This window comes from Mustela putorius, unplaced genomic scaffold (genome assembly GCF_011764305.1).
Source record: "Mustela putorius furo isolate JIRA1106 unplaced genomic scaffold, ASM1176430v1.1 tig00003898_pilon_pilon_pilon, whole genome shotgun sequence".
Classification (NCBI taxonomy): Eukaryota; Metazoa; Chordata; class Mammalia; order Carnivora; family Mustelidae; genus Mustela; species Mustela putorius.
The window spans coordinates 11,250,765-11,271,988 of NW_025422047.1; the positions used below are offsets into that span (position 1 = coordinate 11,250,765).

Below are 21,224 nucleotides of genomic sequence, written 5' to 3' on the forward strand. Positions count from 1 at the left end.
ATGTTTCAGGCCTTAAGAGTCTTAAGTGAGTTTAAAAACACAAAAAACAGGGGCGCCTGGGTGGCTCAGTGGGTTGGGCCGCTGCCTTCGGCTCAGGTCATGATCTCGGGGTCCCGGGATCGAGTCCCACATCGGGCTCTCTGCTCAGCGGGGAGCCTGCTTCCTCCTCTCTCTCTCTGCCTGCCTCTCTGCCTACTTGTGATCTCTCTCTGTCAAATAAATAAATAAAATCTTTAAAAAAAAAAAAAAAAAAAAAAAAAAAAAAAAACACAAAAAACAAATGAGAGAAGCAAGAATGTCTTTACTCATAACTTTATGCATAACAATTATTCTTATATTTTGAGAGAATTATGGATAAAGCTTGTAGGAAAACTAGGTAAATAATACCAATAGTTAGAGTAGGCTTGTTAAACATAAAACACTGTGTTAGGAACTGTGTGAGGCTCTCTGTGCATTATCTCATTTCCTTAGTTTCAGACATGGCTTCCACAATAGGGGTTAGTACAAGGTCTAAAAATATGTAAAAGAAATATAGAACAAATTTGTTGTTTCCTTGGGGAATCACAACCCAACTCCTTTTAACTGAAAACCATGGTGATTTCCAAGATCTCTGTCTTTCCACCCCCATGGTTCACTTCCTCTCCTCACTGTTCCACTGAGAGACTGGTGGATTCGGCTGCCACATGATGTCAGCATCTTTTTTAAGGTATCTCTGAAGTATAGTTTTTCTTAAGGGGTCTAACATTGTTATGCTCTTACAGTCAGTAGGTTTGACATCTTTGGCTGCTCCCATAGCGGATGCAATCCAAATTCTCACTAAAATTTCAGAGTCCTTATCTTCCAAGTGTCTAAAGCATGAAGGCAATGGCATCGGGAGAGTTTGAATCCTAGTCTCAGCTTTTGTTTTCCCTTATCCATAATTCATTCATTCATTCATTCATTCCATTTATTGAATACCTACTATGTGCCAAGCCATTCTAATGCGGTAATTCACAGGGATTACCTAAAGAGGTCTGTAAACTCTAAGGCAGTTACTGCTTTTGCTATCAGTGGTTGTTTTTCCCACAAATCAACAAAATGAAGAAAATTACCTAAACAACAGCAGGAAGATACAGAGAAGAATTTCTTGGCACAGCGGTTTATTTACCAAAAGAAACTTTTGCCTGAAGGAATGCAGGAGGCAAGAAGGTCCTTGTCCACTCTGTACAGTTCTCTGAGTAGTCCTCAGGAGGCCTTGAGATTCCTGGACTATTTTTCTTGCTCAGAGAATCCGGAATCCTGGGTCATAATTATTAATCAGAGTTCTTCTTTTGCCCCGCACCATTCGTCCTTTGTCTACTCTATTAATCTTTCAGGATTTGAGTTTTCTCGAATGCAAACCCCAGGTTTTAGAACCTTAGGGTCCCACCTGGCTGGGACACAGTAAGCAAGGTATTCTGAGTCTGGATGGTTCTCAAGGAGAGGGCGCGGGACCAACGTAGGTCCCGCCCGGGTTCTATGATAGCAGGCCCTCTACCCAGGCTCTGGCGCGCACCCTAGTCGCAGCGCGCCGGCCTCTAGACAGCAAAACCCCTCTATCCAACCCACGTCTTCTTGGGCATCACGAGCCCTTATAGGAAAATGAAACTGAAAACGGGAAAGTCCCTCTTTCTAACCTGGCCCGGCCTCGAGCGCTCGGAGACAAGTGACGGCTCCCGCCAGAAAGGTTCTGATTGGCGGTGCGCGCGAGTACTATAAGTGGAGGCGCCGGGCGGGCGGGCCACTCTATGTCCCGCGCTGCTCCTACTCCGGTGGCGATGGCGCTTCTCTGGACGTTGGTCTTCGTCGGGCTGCTCTCTCTGTCCGGCGTGCACGCCGTCCAACGTGAGTGTCCCCTCTTGCCCAAGCGCTTCTCCTGTGCTCCAATCTTTTTGGCATTCTCGGCGTTAACTCTGTAGCTCACCCACGCCTCCTCCTCCTCAGTTCTTCTGCCGGACCTGGAGGCTAGCTGCGGGCTTGGTCTGCGGGCGGGGAAGCGGTGGGGTGGCCGGCTAGTTGGGGGGGGGGGGTGGGTGCGAGCCCAGGACGCAACCTTTTTTCTCTTCTTCGGGAGAGGGGGGTAAGGGAGGCCTCCGGCATGTGCGTTCCGGGTGGGGCTGGACAAAGTTTCGGGGTGATGACAGACTTCGGAGCGGCCGAGGTGGGGGAGGGTTTCTCTTCCGCGGAACCTCTAGCTTGCCGGGTGCAGCAGTCGGCCTGGGAGGGCGAGTCCCGAAAGCGGGGAGTCGGGGGCCGTGAAAAGGTGGAGACATCCGTCTTTGCGGGAGGCACCGCGCGGGTCCATCAGTCGGCTGCAGCTGCTCCGCTCGGATCCCGGGGGCTTCGGGGCTTCCTTCGGGGTTGCCGGCCCCACAAATATGCGGCGAAACCGTGGGGGAGGAATCCACACGTGGAGTTTGTAGAATGCTTAGAGGTGTTACAGAGCGCTTTGACATCATTAATTCACTTGTTCCCGTTCCTTGTCGCTTTTAATAATCACAAGAGCTAGTCTTTATTGATAAGGGGCGTGCTGGGGACGTTGTGTGCTCTATGCCATCTGATTCTGAGATGAGCCTACGATGTAAAGGCAATGGTTAATATCTCCGGCATTTCATACGTAAGGAAACTGAGCCATCAAGAGTTTTAAGTAACTTAATCAACACAACACGGGGGAGAAACGGCAGACAGTCTAACTAACGGGAGCAGAGCTTTTTGTGGGGCTGTGCGCCCTTTGGCTGCAAACTCTGCGGTTTTTCAGTACCTCCTCGTCACCTTCTGGTGTGAGATTCTTGCCAGCAAGCTGGAGAGTCCGGGGCCCCTGTTTTTCTTCACAGAGGGCTTCCTTTTTGGCTCCTTGCCTGGTTCTTCCCAAGATGAACTAAGCTTCTACTTTCTGTTTTGAAAAAGCAAAGGTTTACCAGTCAGGAAGACGGTAAAGCCAATGATAAGGGTAATCAAAATGGTTACCCAGAGTGTCAGGGACACTCTAGATCTTGAGCACGTTCTAAATAACTCGTAGTATACCAGAACCCTCATATTTTCCCCTCACAAAAGCGTCTGTGGAGTGGGGGTTTGGATCCTGAAAAGAAGGTATTTATAGTCTATTTACAAAATAAAGCACAAATAAAATTATTGATATTTGGTGACGACCACAGAAATAATTTTAAAAATAACAAACTGACATTAAAAAAAAAATCTTTTTTTTAAAGATTTTTTTTTTTATTTTTTAAAAGATTTTATTTATTTATTTGACAGAGAGAGATGACAAGCAGGCAGAGAGGCAGGCAGAGAGAGAGGAAGAAGCAGGCTCCCTGCTGAGCAGAGAGCCCGATTTGGGGCTCAATCCCAGGACCCTGGGATCATGACCCGAGCCGAAGACAGTGGCTTAACCCACTGAGCCACCCAGGCGTCCCTTTTAAAAGATTTTATTTATTTATTTGACAGACAGAGATCACAAGTAGGCAGAGAAGTAGGCAGAGAGCCTGATGCGGGGCTCGATCCCAGGACCCTGGGATCATGACCTGAGCCGAAAGCAGAGGCTTTAACCCACTGAGCCACCCAGGCGCTCCAAAAGAAAAATCTTACTTTGAAAGTTTGCAAAGTAGTATATAACATGAATAGATCATTTCTAGAAGATACTCTGGAGGGACACTTGGGTGGCTCCGTCGATTAAGTGTCTGCCTCTGACTGGGGTCATGATCTGGGGGTCCTGGAATTGGACCCTGGGTTGGGCACTCTGCTCCATGGGGAGTTTGGCTTCTCCCTCTATGCTCTCCCTCTCTATTTTTCTTTCTCAAATAAATAAATAAAAATCTTAAAAGATACTCAAGAAATGGGTAATGATTGCCTCTGGGGGTCTGTTTTTTGCTCTTTCTCTTGTGTGGGTTTTGTTTCACTGTGGACATAAACTGATGTTTCCATTAAGCTTCAGAAACTCAACTAACTGTTCCAAAGTCATAGAACCAGTAAGTGGCTGAGCCCAGATTCAAACCCAGGTCTTGTCTGATACTTGTCCTCCTCTTAGAAGAGGTTATTGTGATGTTCTTGCAGAACCCTGCCTGTCTCCCTCAAAGAGAGAATTCTACGCCTGATGAACCTTTGTTCTGACTCTTGTGGCATTTATTATGTTCTAATTATTAGAAGTTCTGATACAAAGAGCTTTCTGATTTGTCTTCATTTTTAACTTTATGGAAAAAAAAAATCAGGGCTTCATTGGGATCCCCAGGCTAGCTCCTGATGGGGCTGGTGACCTTTTCTTTGATGACAGGGTGTTTCTAGACAGATAAACCTGGTCAGAGCAGTCTGGTACTGCTCCTCCCTACCACCTCCTGGACACAGAGGAGTTTCCCTTTAGTAACCATATACACTGGATATACTTATATTTAAAAGTGAATTATATACGTATATTGGTGTCAAGCTGTACATTTAGTGGCAGTAACACTTCTCTTCACTCGATGAAAAATACAGAAATGGTCTAGTTATGCATCCCATTTTGGAAATGACTCTTCTATAGCACTAACATATTCCCAGTGTGGCTAGTTACAGCAATCACTTGAGGGTGGAAATTAAAAACGCAAATCCCACTCTTGCACACATTATTCCACTTGGTCATGGTGGAGAGTATGTCCTTTTTCATTTGCCACAGTCCTCACCCTTCCCTATTTTTCTTACCCAGCCCAGTTTACTCACTTATGGTGTTTCTGGCTTCTGTATGCATTTAAGTTTTGTTCAAGGTAATAATAATAACAATATCTGCCATTTACAGAGCAGCTTCTGTGTGCAAGGCACTATACTAGACACAATACATATTGGGAAGTTAGATGGGTGTGGATCTAGGTAGGATCAGGAACCAAAAAGGAAAGGAGCAAACATTAAAAAAAGAAAAAAAAGATGGCATGAAAAAAAAAGATGGCATGAAATAAGGTGCAAAAACATAAGTTTTTTGATGTGGCTATTATGAAGAGTATGTGAAGTGAGAAATGAAGTTTGAAAAGTAGGTTGGGGCCAAATCATGAGGACTCTTGAGAATGTGTGGAGGAATTATATGGGTGTTAAAGAAGCCATCAAAAGTTCTTGAGAGTCTCCACAGAAAGGTTCTTAAAAGATTTGGCACAAACTCCAGTGACAGAAGATGATACTATTAGGAATCTGCTAGGAAAAAACCAAAAAGCCACGAGTAGAGGAATTAATGTGGGAAAGATACTAAGTCGTGGTTTATCCCTCAAAATGGAAGCAGCCTTTTGGAAAAGTGGAAGCTCATTTGGCCAGAGTAGAAATGGAATTGGGAGAAATCAATAATCAAATTTAAACAATGTTGCCTGAGATAGCTTTAGACCAAGGTAGTCCAAGTGAAATATTCTGCAATTTTCATTTGTCTTTCTATCATGTCCCTCAGGTACTCCAAAAATTCAGGTTTACTCACGGCACCCCGCAGAGAATGGAAAGCCAAATTTCCTGAACTGCTATGTGTCAGGATTCCACCCACCAGAAATTGAAATCGAACTGCTGAAGAATGGAGAGAAGATGAATGCAGAACAGTCAGACCTGTCTTTCAGCAAGGACTGGAGTTTCTATCTTCTGGTCCACACTGAATTCACTCCCAATGGACAGGATGAATTTAGCTGCCGTGTGAAGCATGTTACTCTCAAAACTCCCCAGGTCGTTAAATGGGGTAAGCTTTTAAGTTCTTTCCTTACCTACTAACATTTGTAACTGTGTATAGGCACAGCTTAAAGCTGCTTTGATATAAAAAAAAAAAAAAAAAACTGCATACTGGGACTGACAGGGAATATTATTTAAAGCTCTGATAAGTGGCACCTTTTGAGACACCTCTGCACAGACCCATCCCCAAAACAGTAGTTTCCCTGCAGCAAAAACAGGGAGCAGCAGCAGTTGGCACCTGCACAAATGCACATGAACTACCAGTGTTTCTTCCCTCCTGGTCTCCTGGGCCTTCCTGACAGCCTCGTGGATACTTTGAACCACCAAAGCTCTCCAGAAGGCACAGGACTTCATCTGCAGGCCCTGCTGTCCTAGCACCCTACCCAGTAGTCCCTGGCTGGGTTGGGAGCTGAGGCTAGTAGGCAAGGTTGGGCCCTACCTACTGGGTATTCATGGTTAGGGTCTGCAGGCTATTCTGCCAGACTTATTTATAAACAGTTCTAGACATTTGTTAATAGTATTTTAAAAGTAAAACTTACTCTCTTCCTTTTTCCGTTTTCTTTTTCATAGAGCGAGACAACTAACCAGCATCATGGAGGTAGGTTTCTAATCTTAAGAAAATATTTTTCTTGTTTCACCGTCCTGGGTACTATTTACAGAGAGCTCTGTAAGATAACCCTCATTATAGGGAAGATCTTAATCAGGGTAGCATTTCAGCACGTAGGAAAGAATCCTACAGGGAATATGTTTTTTTTCCTGTGGAGTGGCATGAGAAAGGTGTGTAGCCCCAGTCTCATGCTGCCAGTGGCCCTCCAAACAAAATCAGAGGAGCTGTTGGAGTGCTTTAACAGGATAGAGGCAGCTAGTTATCCATACCACCTGCAAGGATTTGATCTTTCTTCTTCTGTTTCTACGGTGGGCATCTCTGGGCCTTCAGAAATGAACTGTTCTCTTCCTTTGTATAGCAGTTGCTTTATTATTCAGCCTGAAAAGAGGAGTAACGTGGTTTTGTAGATTCCCTGTTCCCTTAGTCTGTTGTTCAGTGTTAGTGTGTGGGCACTGTGTTTGCCTTCTAGAGGCTCCCAGTCCAACAGAGTAGAGAAATGGAAAACGCAGTGTAAAGATACTATAATACGTGTAGCTACAAAAACTTCTCGCATTGTGAAAGTGGGAAGAATTGGACTTGTCTGCATTGCTGGAGTCCAGAGGTCAAAATCCAGCTTTGCATGAAATTTATCTCCATGGGGTACCATGGAGAAATTTCCCGTTACCTCCCAGGACAGGGAAATTAATTTGAGAAAGCATCAGAGAGGTTGGGTGACCTGCCTGGAGTCACACAGTTACTAAATGGGACAGCAGGGATCTGAAATCTAATACAAGCATTCTTTCCTATAAGAATGTGGGAGAACCAATGGGATAAATTAATGGGGTATGCTCTTTGTAATGGGTTTGGAAAATTGTCTGCAGCTGTTTCTTTTACAAACAATGATTTACATAGCAGAAGTCAGACAAATTTGGTGGTGTGATCTATAATCTAGATAAAATAAATGTATTTGCTAACAAATCTATTTTCCTTTTTTTCCAGGTTTGAAGATTGTGCTTATAGATTGCATTAATTTCAAATGCTATGTTCTTATTAATGCTGATATGCTTTTATGCTTTATGCTTATAAATCATAGTCATATTGATGATGATGCAAATATAATCTAATTGTTAATTCTACATTGATGATTCTGTTGCTGTATTTGACCCGTCTATGCGGTAGCTGTAGTTGTGGGGCTGGAAAAATCTTGGAGAGAATTCTCATGGTCAGAACTGAATTGTTCAGTCTATTCACACAAAAGATAGTTATGCATGTTTAGAGTTAATTTCCAATTTGCATACTTTGTTTAGAATTTGGGGGAAATTTTTTGAAAGATAACCTCTAAGTTACTGGAAATTTGTTATAGTGGGTATAATACGTGTAGAATCTCTGTCCTGAGATTCTCACTCACCTCTTACATCAGAAACATTGTTGCACACAATTTGACTTAATGTTAATTTTGTTTCAATAATTAAAACAATTGTAAAACTTGATGTGTTCAGTTTTTTATACATCTGTCCCTCTCTTGCCCCGCTCCCTTTTTAAAAGATTTTATTTATTTGAGAGAGAGAGAGAGAATACAAACAGGGGGAGGGGCAAAGGGGGAGGGAGAAGCAGACTTCTTGCTGAGCAGGGAGACCCCTGCAGGGCTCAGTCCTAGGGCCATGGGATCATGACCTGATCTGAAAGCAATTACTTAACCTACTGAGGCACCCAGGTGCCCCCCGACTCTTTGTTATCAAACAGGAAAACAGTCTAGAAGTGTCACTTGGGAAAAAAGTATAAACCCCCGTTTTTTGGGCTTGACTCATGGTGGAAGGGGCCTCAGCAATCTACATTTTACAGATAAGGAACAAGATCCCAGGGAAATTAAATGACTTAGGGTGACACAGTGGTCTGCTGGGAGACCATGCCTGTCTTTTAGCCAGAGTTCTGTTCCTTGGGCCAAGACACAAGGAATGTGCAGGCTCTAAGAGGGAACAAAAGTATCTGAGGGTTTCATATTTTAGCAAGTAATAGATAAACTTTGAATGAAAAATGCTAGATTTCTCAATTTCAAAATATAGTTTATATATGCAGCATCGTGCATCTGACAAAGAATTTGAGTTAGTGTTAAGTGCTGACAAGATGAATAAAACACAAAACTGCTCTCAAATTTCTGTCTAGTGGAGGGACAGGCATGTGGTCAAACAATAAAAAAAATCCTGTTAAAGAGTATAATACAGGTATGACCAAAGAACCAAGTGATAGGAAAATGTGTTCAGGGAACAACAAGAAACTTTAGGTAGGCGTGAGGGAAGCCATTTGCTTGAATTGTGACTTGGTGGGTAGTGGTTCTCCCGACTGGTGAATGGAATCTGGGGCTTCCAAGCAGGATGACAAATTATGGGAAAGATGAAGGTATGGCAAGTGTGGATAATTCCAAACAGTGGAGCAAGGGTATTTGGGGGAATACTTGTAGGAACTCAGCTGAGCAGACTGAGCAGTGACTTACTTAGACCGGTCACTCTCTATCCTAAATTCACATTAGAATCACCTATGGAACTTGTTAAAAAATACTAGCTCTAAGAAATAAAGTCTATTAAAAACAAAAACAGGGGGGCACCTGGGTGGCTCTGTGGGTTAAAGCCTCTGCCTTCAGCTCAGGTCATGATTCTAGGGTCCTGGGATCGAGCTCTGCATCGGGCTCTCTACTCAACAGGGAGTCTTCTCCCTCTCTCTCTGTCTGCCTTTCTGCCTACTTGTGATCTCTGTCAAATAAATAAACAAAATCTTAAAAAAAAAAAACAAAAACAGGGGCACCTGGGGGGCTCAGTAGGTTAAGTGTCTGCCTTTGGCTCATGCCATGATCTCGAGGTTCTGAGATCTAGCCCCACATCAGCCTCCCTGCTCATTGGGGAATGTAAACCAAAGCCACAATGAGATGTCACCCCATTCCAGTCAGAATGGCTATTCTCAAAAAGACAAGTGTTGGTAAGGATGTGGAGAAAAGGGAACCCTTGTGCACTGTTAGTACAAGTTAGTGCAGCACTATGTAAAACAGTATGGAGGTTTCTCAAAAAATTAAAAATAGAAATATCATATAATCCAGTAATACCACTGCTGGGTATTTACCCAAAGAATATGAAAACAATACTTTGAAAAGTTATATGCACTTCTATGTTTATTGCAGCATTATTTACAATAGTCAAGCAGTGGAAATAAACTGAGTGTCCATCCATAGTCTATAGATGAATGGATAAAGAGGGTATCATGTGTGTATGTGTGTGTGGTATACATATATATATATACAATAGAATATTATTCAACCACAAAAAAATTGCCACTTGCAACAACATGGATGGACTTAGAGGGTATTATGCTAAGTGAAATAAGTCAGAGAAAGACAAATAACATATGATTTCACTTATTTGTGAAATTAAAAAAAAACCTGGAAATATAAACAAACTAAAACAGAATAAAATGGTGGATGCCAGAGGGAAGGGGGAATGGAGCACTGGACAATATAGATGACTTCAAGCTATAAAATTAATAAGCTGTGGGGATGAAAAATATAGCAAAGAGAGTATAGTCAATATACTATGGTGATAGTTGGTAACTACACCTATTGTGAGAACTGCATAATGTATAGAACTATTGAATAATGTACATCTGAAACTAATATAACATTGTATATCAACTATGGTTCAATTTTTTAAAAAATACTTATATTTTTAGAGTAGTTTGGATTTATAGCAAAATTGAGAGGAAAATACATAGATTTCTCATATACCTCCTAGCCCTACACATGCAGAGCCTTTTCTATTATCACCCCCCAAAACTACATTGACATAGTATAATCACCAAAGTCCATAGTTTACCTTATGGTTCCCTCTTGATGTTGACGATGTTATGTGCGTTTGGACAAATATATAATGACATATATCCATCATTATTAGGGTATCAGAGTATTTCGCTGCCCTAAAAATCCCCTCTGTTCTGCCTATTGATTCCTCCCAACCACTTTCTTCTGCTCTTCAATTGCTGGCAAAGAACTGATCTTTTTACTGTTTCTGTAGTTTTACCTTATCCAGAATATCATAAAGTTGTAATCATACATTTATTTGAGAGAGAGAGAGAGAGAGAGAATATAAGTTGGGGGAAGGGCTCAGGAAGAGAGAATCCCGATGTGGGTCTCAATCTCATGACCCTGAGAACACGACCTGAACAGAAATCAAGAGTCAGTCGCCCAACTGACTGTGCCACCCAGGTGCCCCAATAAATAAATACTTTAAAAAATTCATTTTAGAATGAATTTAGAATGAATTAGAATTGTCCTCTTCATCATCGAATAATGAAAACAAAGAAAAAGAATTGTAAACCCCTGCAATCTCCTATGACAAAGATGACTACTTTCTGGACCCCACTGAGTTCTTTTAGTGTGTACCCATCACTCTCCATTTCATTTAATGGCTATTTTTTTGAAGATTCTATTTATTTGTTTGAGATAGATAGATAGAGAGAGAGAGAACATGAGCGGGGGTGGGGAAGAGAGGCAGAGGGAGAGGGAGAAGCGGACGAGGCTTGATCCCAGGCCCAGGGGACCATGACCTGAGCCAAAGGAAGACACTTAACCAATGGAGTCATCCAGGCACCCCTTATAATGGCTGTTTTAAAAATTTAATTTTTATTAAATAATTCTCTTACATCAATCCCACTTACAACTGCACCTAAGACCATAAGATACTTAGGAGTAAACCGAATCAAAGAGGCAAAGGATCAGCACTGTAAAAGCTATAGAACATTTATGAAAGAAATTTAGGAAGTAACAAAGAAATAGAAGAACATTCCATACTCATAGACGGTAAGAAAAAATATTGTTAAAATGTTAATTATAATGTTACCCAGAGCGATCTACACGTTCAGTGCAATCCTTATCAAAATACTATCAACTTTTTTCACAGAACTAGAAAGACCCCGAATAGCCAAAGGAATATTGAAAAAGAAAACCAAAGCTGGTGGTATCACAATTCTGGACTTCAAGCTCTATTATAAAGCTATAATCATTAAGACAGTAGGTACGTGCACAAAAACAGACACAGATCTATGAAACAGAATAGAAAACCCAGGAATGGCCCCTCAACTCTACAGTCAACCATTTTTTGACAAAGCAGGAAAGAATAGCCAATGGAAAAAAAGGCAGTCTCTTCAACAAACGATGCTGGGAAAATTGTACAACCCAATGGAGAAGAATGAAACTGGACCATTTCCTTATACCATACACAAAAATAGACTCAAAATGGATAAAAGACCTAAATGTGACACAGGAATCCATCAAAATCCCAGAGAAGAACACAGGCAGAAGAACACCTCTGTGACCTTGGCTAAAGCAACGTGCCAGACACATTTCCAAAGGCAAAAATGAACTATTGGGACTTCATCAAGATGAAAAGATTCTGCACAGCAAAGGAAACAATCGACAAAACCAAAAGACAACCTACAGAATGGGAGAAGATATTTGCGAATGTCTTATCAGATAAAGAGGCAGTATCCAAGATTTATTAAAAAAAAACTTACCAAACTTAACACCCAAAGAACAAATAATCCAGTCAAGAAGTGGACAGAAGACATGAGACATTTCTCCAAAGAAGACATCCAAATGGCCAACAGACACGTGAAAAAATGCTCCACATAACCTGGCATCAAGGAAATACAAATCAAAACCACAATGAGATGCTACCTCACATTAGTCAGAATTGCTAAAATTAACAAGTCAGGAAATGACAGATGTTGGCAAGGATGTGGAGAAAGGGGAACCATCTTACACTGCTGGTGGGAATGCAAACTGGTACAGCCATTCTGGAAAACAGTATGCAGGTATACCTAGGAGTTTAAAATAGAGCTACCCTAGGACCCAGAAATTTTACTGTATTTACCCCAAAGATACAAATGTAGTGATCTGAAGGGGCACCTACACCCCAATGTTTATAGCAGCAATGTCTACAATAGCCAAATATGGAAAGAGCCTAGGTGTCCATCAACAGATGAATGGATAAATAAGATGTGGTATATATACACAATGGCATACTACTCAGCCATCAAAAAATTGAAATCTTATCATTTGCAATGACATGGATGAAAGTAGAGGGTATTATGCTAAGTGAAATAAGTCAATAGGAGAAAGAATCACATGACTTCACTCATAGGTGGAATTTAAGAAACAAAACAGAGGATCATAAGGGGAAGGAGGGAAAAATAAAATAAGACGAAATCAGAGAGGGAGACAAACCCTAAGAGACTCTTAATCATAGGAAACATACTGAGGGTTGCTGGAGGGTAGGAAGGTGGGAGAATGGGGTAACTGTGTGATGGACATTAAGGAGGGCATGTGATATAATGAGCACTGGGTGTTATATGCAACTGATGGATCACTGAATGCTATCTCTGAAACTAATAATACACTCTATGTTAATTGAATTTAAATAAAATAAAATCTAAAAAAAATTCTCTTGCATTTTCTTATAATTTTCCCTTTCAGAAAAATTTATAAGGGTCCAAGAAACCAGAGGAAGACAGCGTGTTATGATACAGGTTCTAGAACTGCAGAGAGAGTACAAGAGGATCCCACACCTTAAAGTGACCAAAGCAAGTGATAGTGAGAAAAAGCTGTAAGGTGGGAATTATGGCTTAAAGGCAATTCACCAAGGTAAATCAAGAAAAAAGATATCTGGAAGACAGAGACCAAAGAAATACAGAAGTGTGAATTAGAATTCAGCAATTTTAACCTGGAATTGCTTTGTTGACCCAAAGACCTACATTGAGACAAGACTGCGACTATAGCTTAGTGTTTTGTGTGTTACATTCCTCAAGAATGGCGATTCATTTATTTATTAAATAAATAAATAAAATCTTAAAGGGAAAAAAAGAATGGTGATCGGATTTTTTTTTAAAGATTTTATTTATTTGACAGACAGAGCTCACAGAGAGACAGGCAGAGAGAGAGGAGAAAGCAGGCTCCCCGCAGAGCAGAGAGCCTGATGCAGGGCTCGATCCCAGGACCCTGGGATCATGACCTGAGCCAAAGGCAGAGGCTTTAACCCACTGAGCCACCCAGGCACCCCAGTGATCAGATCCTGACAGCAATCCTGCTCACCCTTCATTCAGAACACCAGCATTTGCCTATCTCAGGCATTCCAAGCTGAGGTGCTAATCCTGATCCTATTATATATATATATATATAATATTTTTAAACAAACTATATGAGCCTTTTACATTTTTCTCTCAACATCTATAAGCAGACACACTCACAGGAAAAGGTCCAGAAATATATGCAATAATCTCTTAACAATGTTTGCTTAAGGTCAGGAGCTAAAATAGCAGTAAGATAAAAGTAGGTTTTAAATTTTTATTCTATTTTTTTTAAATTTTAATTCCAGCGTAGTTAATATACAGTGTTATATTCATTACAGGTATACAGTATAGCGATTCAACAATTCTATAAGGCAGTGCTCATCACAAGTGCATTCCTTGATGCCCATCATCAATTTCACTCATCCCCTCAACCACCACCCCTCTGGTTTGTTCTCTATAGTTGAGTCTGTTTCTTAGTTTGTATCTTTCTCTTTTTTTCCTTTGTTAATTTTTTTTTCTTAAATTCCACATATGAGAAATCATATGGTATTTCTCTTTCTCTGACTGGCTTATTTCATTTAGCATTATACTCTTCTAGAGCCATCCATGTTGCTGCAAATGGCAAGATTTCATTCTTTTTTTGTGGTCAATATTATGGTCAAAAATTATTCCATCTATCTATCTACCTACCTACCACTCTTCTTTATCCATTGTATCCATTCATCTATCAATGGACACTCAGTTGTTTGGATTTTTTCCCTTTCGGCACTTTGAATATATTATGCCACTCTCTTCTGGCTTGTAAAGTTTCTGTTGAACAATCTGCTGGTAGCCTTCTGGGTTTTCTCTTGTATTTACATCAAGTGTTTTCTTTTCTCCTGATTTTAACATTCCTTCTTTATCACTGCTTTTTACTATTTTAATTACTATGTGTCTTGTGTGGACCTGCTGGGGTTGATTGCTGGGAGATCTCTGTGCCTCCTGGATCTGAATTTCTGTTTTCTTTCCCAAATTGGGAGGGGGTGTTCAGCTATTATTTCTTCACATTTTCTAATCCCTTTTCTCTCTTCTTCTTCTTCTGGGATCTCTATAATGTATATGTTATTACACTTGACTGAGTTCCCCAACTCTATCCTAATTTCACATAACTTTTTTCTCTCACCTGCTCAGCTTACTTACTTTCCATTACTCAGTCCTCCAGATTGCTGATATGTTCTTCTGCTTCTTCTAACCTGTTATTTGTTCCATCTAATGTATTTTTAATTTCAATTATTGTGTTCTTTATCTCTGACTGGTTCTTTTTTAATCTCTTTGTTAAGGGTCCTCCACTCTTTTCTCAAGTCCAGTGAGTACCTTTATGATCATTATTTTAAATTCTCTGTCAGGCGTGTTACTCATTTCGATTTTGCTTAGGTCCCTTGCTGTAATTTTGTCCTGTTCTTTCATTTGAGACATATTCCTGTCTCATTTTGTCTAACTCTCTGAATCTGTTTCTGTTTGGTAGAAAAGTCTTTGCCCTTGAAAGTAGTGGGCAGGGTGTGCACTTTTAACAAGGTGGTGCCAATCCTTTTCCACAGGGGATGAGCAGCTGCCACAGAGACCACAAAGCACATGCAGCAGGCAGGGGCTAGAGAGCATACAAGTTGTGTGCGCTGGTCCTTTTCCATGGGGGATGCACAGCTGTCAGCAAGATGGGGCCGGCTAGGGCAGGCAGTTTTAACAAGGTGCGCATGTCCTCCATGGGAAGTGACTGCCATGTCACTGCCAGGACTGAGGCTCCGCCAAGTGTGTAGTCCAGATATGCAATGTTGGCAAGGTTTGCACTAGTCTTCTAGGGGAAGGGACTTGCAGTGCTGGGATTGGGTCAAGCCTAGCTGGAGGGCACAGCATGTGGTTTAAGCAGTTAGGTAGTGAATGTCAGTGCTGTGCTGGTTTCTGTACATGGCTCTGTGTTTATGCTAGGGGGAATATGTGTATGTGGGGGGGGGCGGGAATGAGGTCTGCTGGCTCCTTTGGATAAATAAGATGTGGTATATCTTAATTGAACTTAATTGAAATCAAGTCCTTAACTGAACTCTGAGATTGGTGAATAATTCTCCCTCCCATATCCCCCAGGCATTTTTCCAATTCCTGCTTCTTAGCCAAATCTTAGCCAAATCTCCATGAGCTGTTTTTTGTGCTGTCTCTTTAAGGGCAGGGACTCAGTTTCCTATCACTCTCCCAGCTCTGAAACTGCTGATTTGTAATTTTCCAGGCTTTAAGTCCTGTGGGTATAAGAACTCATAAAATTTGGGCGCCTGGGTGGCTCAGTGGGTTAAGCTTCTGCCTTCGGTTCAGGTCGTGATCTCAGGGTCCTGGGAATGAGGAGGGGATCAAACCCTGCACTGGGGCTCTCTGCTCAGCAGGGAGCCTACTCCCCCCTTACCTGTGATCTCTCTGTCAAATAAATAAATAAAATCTTAAAAACAAAAACAAAAAACTCAGGAAATTCAGCTCAGCCCCTCTGGTTTTCACAGCCAAATGTTGTAGGGATTCCTCTTCCCAGTTCAGGCTCCCAGGTGTGATAATCTGTTTCTCTATCCTCACCACACCCATAGCTCTCTTCCTTCAGCAACCAGACACAAGGGATTCAACTCCCTATCTCATCTCTGCCCTTCCTACCCTCTTCCATGCGGACTCTCCTCTACATTTAGTTGTGGTGTTTGTTTTGCCAGTCTCCAGGTCATTTCTGCAGTTATTTACACTGATGTTAGTGTTACCTATAGTTGTGTCTGTGGGACGAGGTGAGTTTAGGGTCCTCCTACTTGGCTATCTTCCCCAGAAATCCAGAACAATCAAAAGTAGACTCTTTTTGAAGATTTATTTATTTATGAGAGAGAGAGAGTGAGCCCACAAACAGGGGGTAAAGGAGCAGTGGGAGAGGAAGAGTCTGTGCTGAGCAGGTCATGGAGCCCAGGTAGGGCTCCATCTTATAACCCTGAGATCCCACCACCCGAGCCAAAACCAATAAATAGTTGCTCAACTGACTGTGCCACCCAGCTGCCCCTTGAACGTAGACATTTTAAAAAATAAATTACTCTGACATTTCTGCAAAGAAGACATCCAGATGGCCAACAGACACATGAAAAAGTGCTCCATATCACTCGGCATCAGGGAAATACAAATCAAAACCACAATGAGATACCTCACACCAGTCAGAATGGCTAAAATAAACAAGTCAGGAAATGACAGATGCTGGCGAGGATGCGGAGAAAGGGGAACCCTCCTACACTGTTGGTGGGAATGCAAGCTGGTGCAGCCACTCTGGAAAACAGCATGGAGGTTCCTCAAAATGTTGAAAATAGAATTGCCCTATGACCCAGCAATTGCACTATTGGGTATTTACCCTAAAGATACAAACGTAGTGATCCAAAGGGGCACGTGCACCATAAGTGACTCTTAATCTCACAAAACAAACTGAGGGTTGCTGGGGGGAGGGGGTTTGGGAGAAGGGGGTGGGATTATGGACATTGGGGAGGGTATGTGCTTTGGTGAGTGCTGTGAAGTGTGTAAACCTGGTGATTCACAGACCAGTACCCCTGGGGATAAAAATATATGTTTATAAAAAATAAAAAATTATAAAATAAATAAATAAATAAATAAATTACTCTGCATACTTCTATATGATTTGAATTTTTACATCTTTTATTATTGGGTATAGTTCATTCTTTTAAAAAAATAAGGTAGTTACATAGGCAGAAAGAAAAAAATACCTTGTTTGCCTCCCCAGCCAGAGATGATCACTCATCAGTGTTCAATCTGGCATGGTTAGCTTTTCAAGATATTTTCATTTTTTGTTTTATTTGTATTTTATTTTAAAATTTTAAAAGATTTTACTTTTAAGTAATCTCTACACCCAGCATGGGGCTCCAACCCACTACCCTAAGATCAAGAGTTTCATGCTCCACCAAGTGAACCAGCCATGCACTGCTTTTTAATTAACTAGTTAATTAATTAATCTTAAATTAAATTTTAATTTAATTTAAAATTAATTTAAAAGATTTTATTTATTTATTTGACAGAGAGAGAGAGAGCACAAGCGGGGAGGCAGCAGGCAGAGGGAGAGGGAGAAGCAGGCTCCTGCTTAGCAGGGAGCCCATAGGGCACCATCCCAGGACACTGGGATCATGACCTGAGTGGAAGGTAGCCGCTTAACTGACTGAGTCACCCAGGTGCCCCTGTTATATGTTTTTTAAATGGTCACTGTTGTAACTGAAGATGACACAAATACATGGAAAGATAGTCTCTGCTCACGGATTGGGAAAGCAAATATTGTTACAATGTCCACACTATCTAAAGCAATCTACTAATTTATGCAATTCCCCATCAAAATGTCAACAGCATTTTTCATAGAACTAGAATGAACAGTCCTAAAATTTGTATGGAGCCACAAAAGACTCTGAATAGCCAAAGCAATCTGGAGAAAGAAGAATAAAATCACAGTCCTAGATTTCAAAATATACCATAGCTTTGTAGTATATCTATAGTAATCAAAATAGTACAGTACTGGCACAAAAATAGGAACATATTTCAATGGAACTGAATAAAGAGCCCAGAAATAAACCCATGATTATATGGTAAATTAATCTACAACAAAGAAGGCAAGAATATGGAATGGGAAAAAGAGTCTCTTTAACAAACAGTGTTGGTAAAATTGAACAGCTACATGTAAAGAATGCAACTGGACCACTTTCTGACACCATACACAAAAATAAACTCAAAATGGATTAAGGACCTAAATGTGAGACCTTAAACCATAAAAATCCTAGAAGGGAACACAGGCAGTAATTTCTCTGACATCAGCCATAACATCTTTCTAGATACTTCTCCTGAGGCAAGGGAAACAGAAGCAAAAATAAACTATTAGGACTATATAAAAACAAAAAGCTTCTGCACAGCAAAGAAAACAACCAACAAAACTAAAAGACAGCCTATTGAATGGGAGAAGATATTTGCAAATCATACATTTGGTAAAGGATTAGATCCAAAATAAGTAAAGAACTATAAAACTCAACACACTCAAAAACAAATAATCTGATTAAAATGGGCAGAAGACATGAACAGACATTTCTCCAAAGAAGACATATAGATGGCCAACAGATACATGAAAAGATGATCAACATCACTTGTCCTCAGGGAAATGCCACAATGAGATATCACCTTACACCTGACAGAATGGCTAAAATAAAAAACACAAGAGGGGCATCTGGGTGGCTCAGTGGGTTAAGCCTCTGCTTTCAGCTCAGGTCATGATCTCAGAGTCCTGGGATCGAGCCCCACATCAGGCTCTCTGCTTGGCAGGGAGTCTGCTTCCTTCTCTCTCTCTGCCTGCCTCTCTGTCTACTTGTGATCTCTCTCTGTGTCGAATAAATAAATAAAATCTAAAAAAAAAAAAAAAACCCACACACTCAAGAAACAATGGTGTTGGAGAGGATATGGAGAAAAAGAACACTTGTTCATTTTTGGTGGGAACACAAACTGACGCAACACCTGTGGAAAACACTATGGAGTTAAAGATAGAATTATCATATGATGCATTAATTCACCACTGGGTATTTCCAAAGAATACAAAAACACTAATTCAGAGGAATACATGCACCCCCATGTTTACTGCAGCATTATTTACAGTAGCCAAATTATGGAAGTAGCCCAAGTATTCATAATGGATGAATAGATAAAGAAGATGTCGTGTGTGTGTGTGTGTGTGTGTGTGTGTATGTATACACACATATATAATAGAATACTACCTAGCCATAAAACAGAATGAAATCTTTCCATTTGAATTACATGATGGATCTAGAGGGTATAATGCTAACTAACGGAACAAAGTCAGCCAGAGGAAAAAAAATACGATTTCGCTCATATGTGGAATTTAAGAAACAAAACAAATGAACAAAGAAAAAGAAAAGACAAACCAAACATCAACAACGACAAAACCAGACTCTTAACCATAGAGAAAAAACCAGTGGTTACCGGAGGGGAGGTAGGGGGGAAGAGGAGTACAATAGGCGAAGGGGATTAAGAGTACACATATCTTGATGAGCACTGAGAGTTGCTGAATCACCTATACTGTACACCTGAAACTAATACAACACTGTATGTTAATTATACCAGAATGAAGAAGGGAAAGAAGAAATGAAGGAAAGAGGAGGAAGGAAGGAAGGGATGGAAAGGAAAAGAGAGAGGAAGGGAGGGAGGAAAGAAAGAGAAGGAGGTGGGGGTTGGGGGGAGCTGGGGAAGGGAGAAAGGAAGACAGGCAGGCAGTCTGGCAAGCAGCATTGCACTGAGTGTACATATTCCCAAGAACATGGCTTTGGAAAGTATTATTTTGTTTAATGTCCAGTTTTTCAGATTATATTTTGATTATATGTCAGAAGAAATAAAATATAAGAAATGGTCACTGGTATTATTATTATGTTTATTTAAAAATTTTATTAAATAATAATTGTTACATCTCACTTTTTTTTTCACTCTAATGAAAACATTAGAAAAACATTTTTTTTTTCCTAATGAAAACATGGTATACATGGAAACAATACAGGCACTGGCAAATGTTGTCTTTTCTAGTGTTTGTGTACAACCACTCTCCCAATATCTTTGAGCTGTTGCTTTTTACTTTATTATTATTATTTTTAACATTTTATGTACATTTTATTTTAAGGATTCAGTTTAAAATACACATGATTTCCTCCCCCAATTTTCCAGCATTACATTCATTTTAACTTTGGCATAGAATAATAACATTCAATGTAATATAATTCACAGTGACTAATTACTTGAAAAATATCACTGTACATGAGAACAATACACTTGCTGAAATAATAAAGCAAAAGGCCGTGAGACTGAGGTTCTAATGCTTTGGTGGTATATGCAAGTAAACAGAAACCGAAGCCAGAGTCAATGCACTCAAATCTGAGAAAATTAAATTTAAGAACACCTAATCACAAACAGGTAACCAGGCTTCCACAGAGAAGACAAACGATTAAGCTACAGCCAATCTAATCTAATTGCTTTGCTTTGTTTTTTTACTTTATTTTATACCCTAAGTTCTTGAGGAAAAATTCAAGGTCTTTCCTTAATAAAATAAATATTTTGTCTGTGATATGGCCATTAAGGTTTTAGGGGCAAACATAGCGTTATCTCTCCCTGTAGTCTAGGCATTTTTTTCTTTTTAATTTTCATTTTTTAATTCAGTGAAATTTAGTTTAGTTTCCAACTTCATAATTTTGGTTTCTAGCATTATCTATTTTTAGTTCATTGCCTTTTCAACTTCTAACTTTAGCCATATGCTTGTTACTAGATTCTTCTTTTTTGTAAAGAACAGCCTATTCATCTGCTGTCATTGGAACATCCCATGGAATTTCACTGAAGATCAGAAACAGTTTTTAGAGGTCTCAACCTTCTCTTTTAACCTTCACAAAGGTAGTGTCCTACTGACCTCTTTACTATCCCTATGGAATATACCGGAGTTCTCAACTTACTGATTCCCTGTCTGAACGAACAGAACTTCTTTTCAGAAGTGTGATATGGCATAAAAAAATTCATAATCCCTACTTTTATCTAATTTTCTTTTAGTATCTGAGTTCTAACTCTTCTGTTTATAACTCTTTTTAACTCTTCCATTTCTGACCTTTGAACAAATCTCTCTTGTCCTATCTCTATAGGTTCTGGTTTCAACTCATGCTATCAGGGGACTTTCTCACTTTGGCTCTTGGTAGATATATTATCCTAGGCAAGTGCTGGCCCTTGGTGGGCATCATTCTGTTACAGCAAAAATGTTTCTCAAATGGTATCTGATATGGTCTAAATAAGA

General features: G+C 40.4%; 1 protein-coding gene across 2 annotated transcripts; it reads left to right on the forward strand.

The window, feature by feature from the left end:
• Positions 1–1,709: 1,709 nt before the first annotated feature.
• B2M (beta-2-microglobulin) lies at positions 1,710–11,229 on the forward strand. 2 transcript variants are annotated; one of them, XM_013055505.2, is made up of 4 exons: positions 1,710–1,863; positions 5,414–5,689; positions 6,250–6,277; positions 11,206–11,229. In XM_013055505.2, the coding sequence occupies exons 1-3, from the start codon at positions 1,767–1,769 to the stop codon at positions 6,261–6,263; spliced, it is 387 nt and encodes a 128-aa protein (XP_012910959.1). In that variant the 5' UTR covers positions 1,710–1,766; the 3' UTR covers positions 6,264–6,277; positions 11,206–11,229. The 2 variants fall into 2 exon arrangements, with proteins under 2 accessions (XP_012910959.1, XP_004751346.1); XM_004751289.2 differs by lacking the exon at positions 11,206–11,229 and adding an exon at positions 7,265–7,753.
• The last annotated feature ends 9,995 nt before the right edge of the window (positions 11,230–21,224 follow it).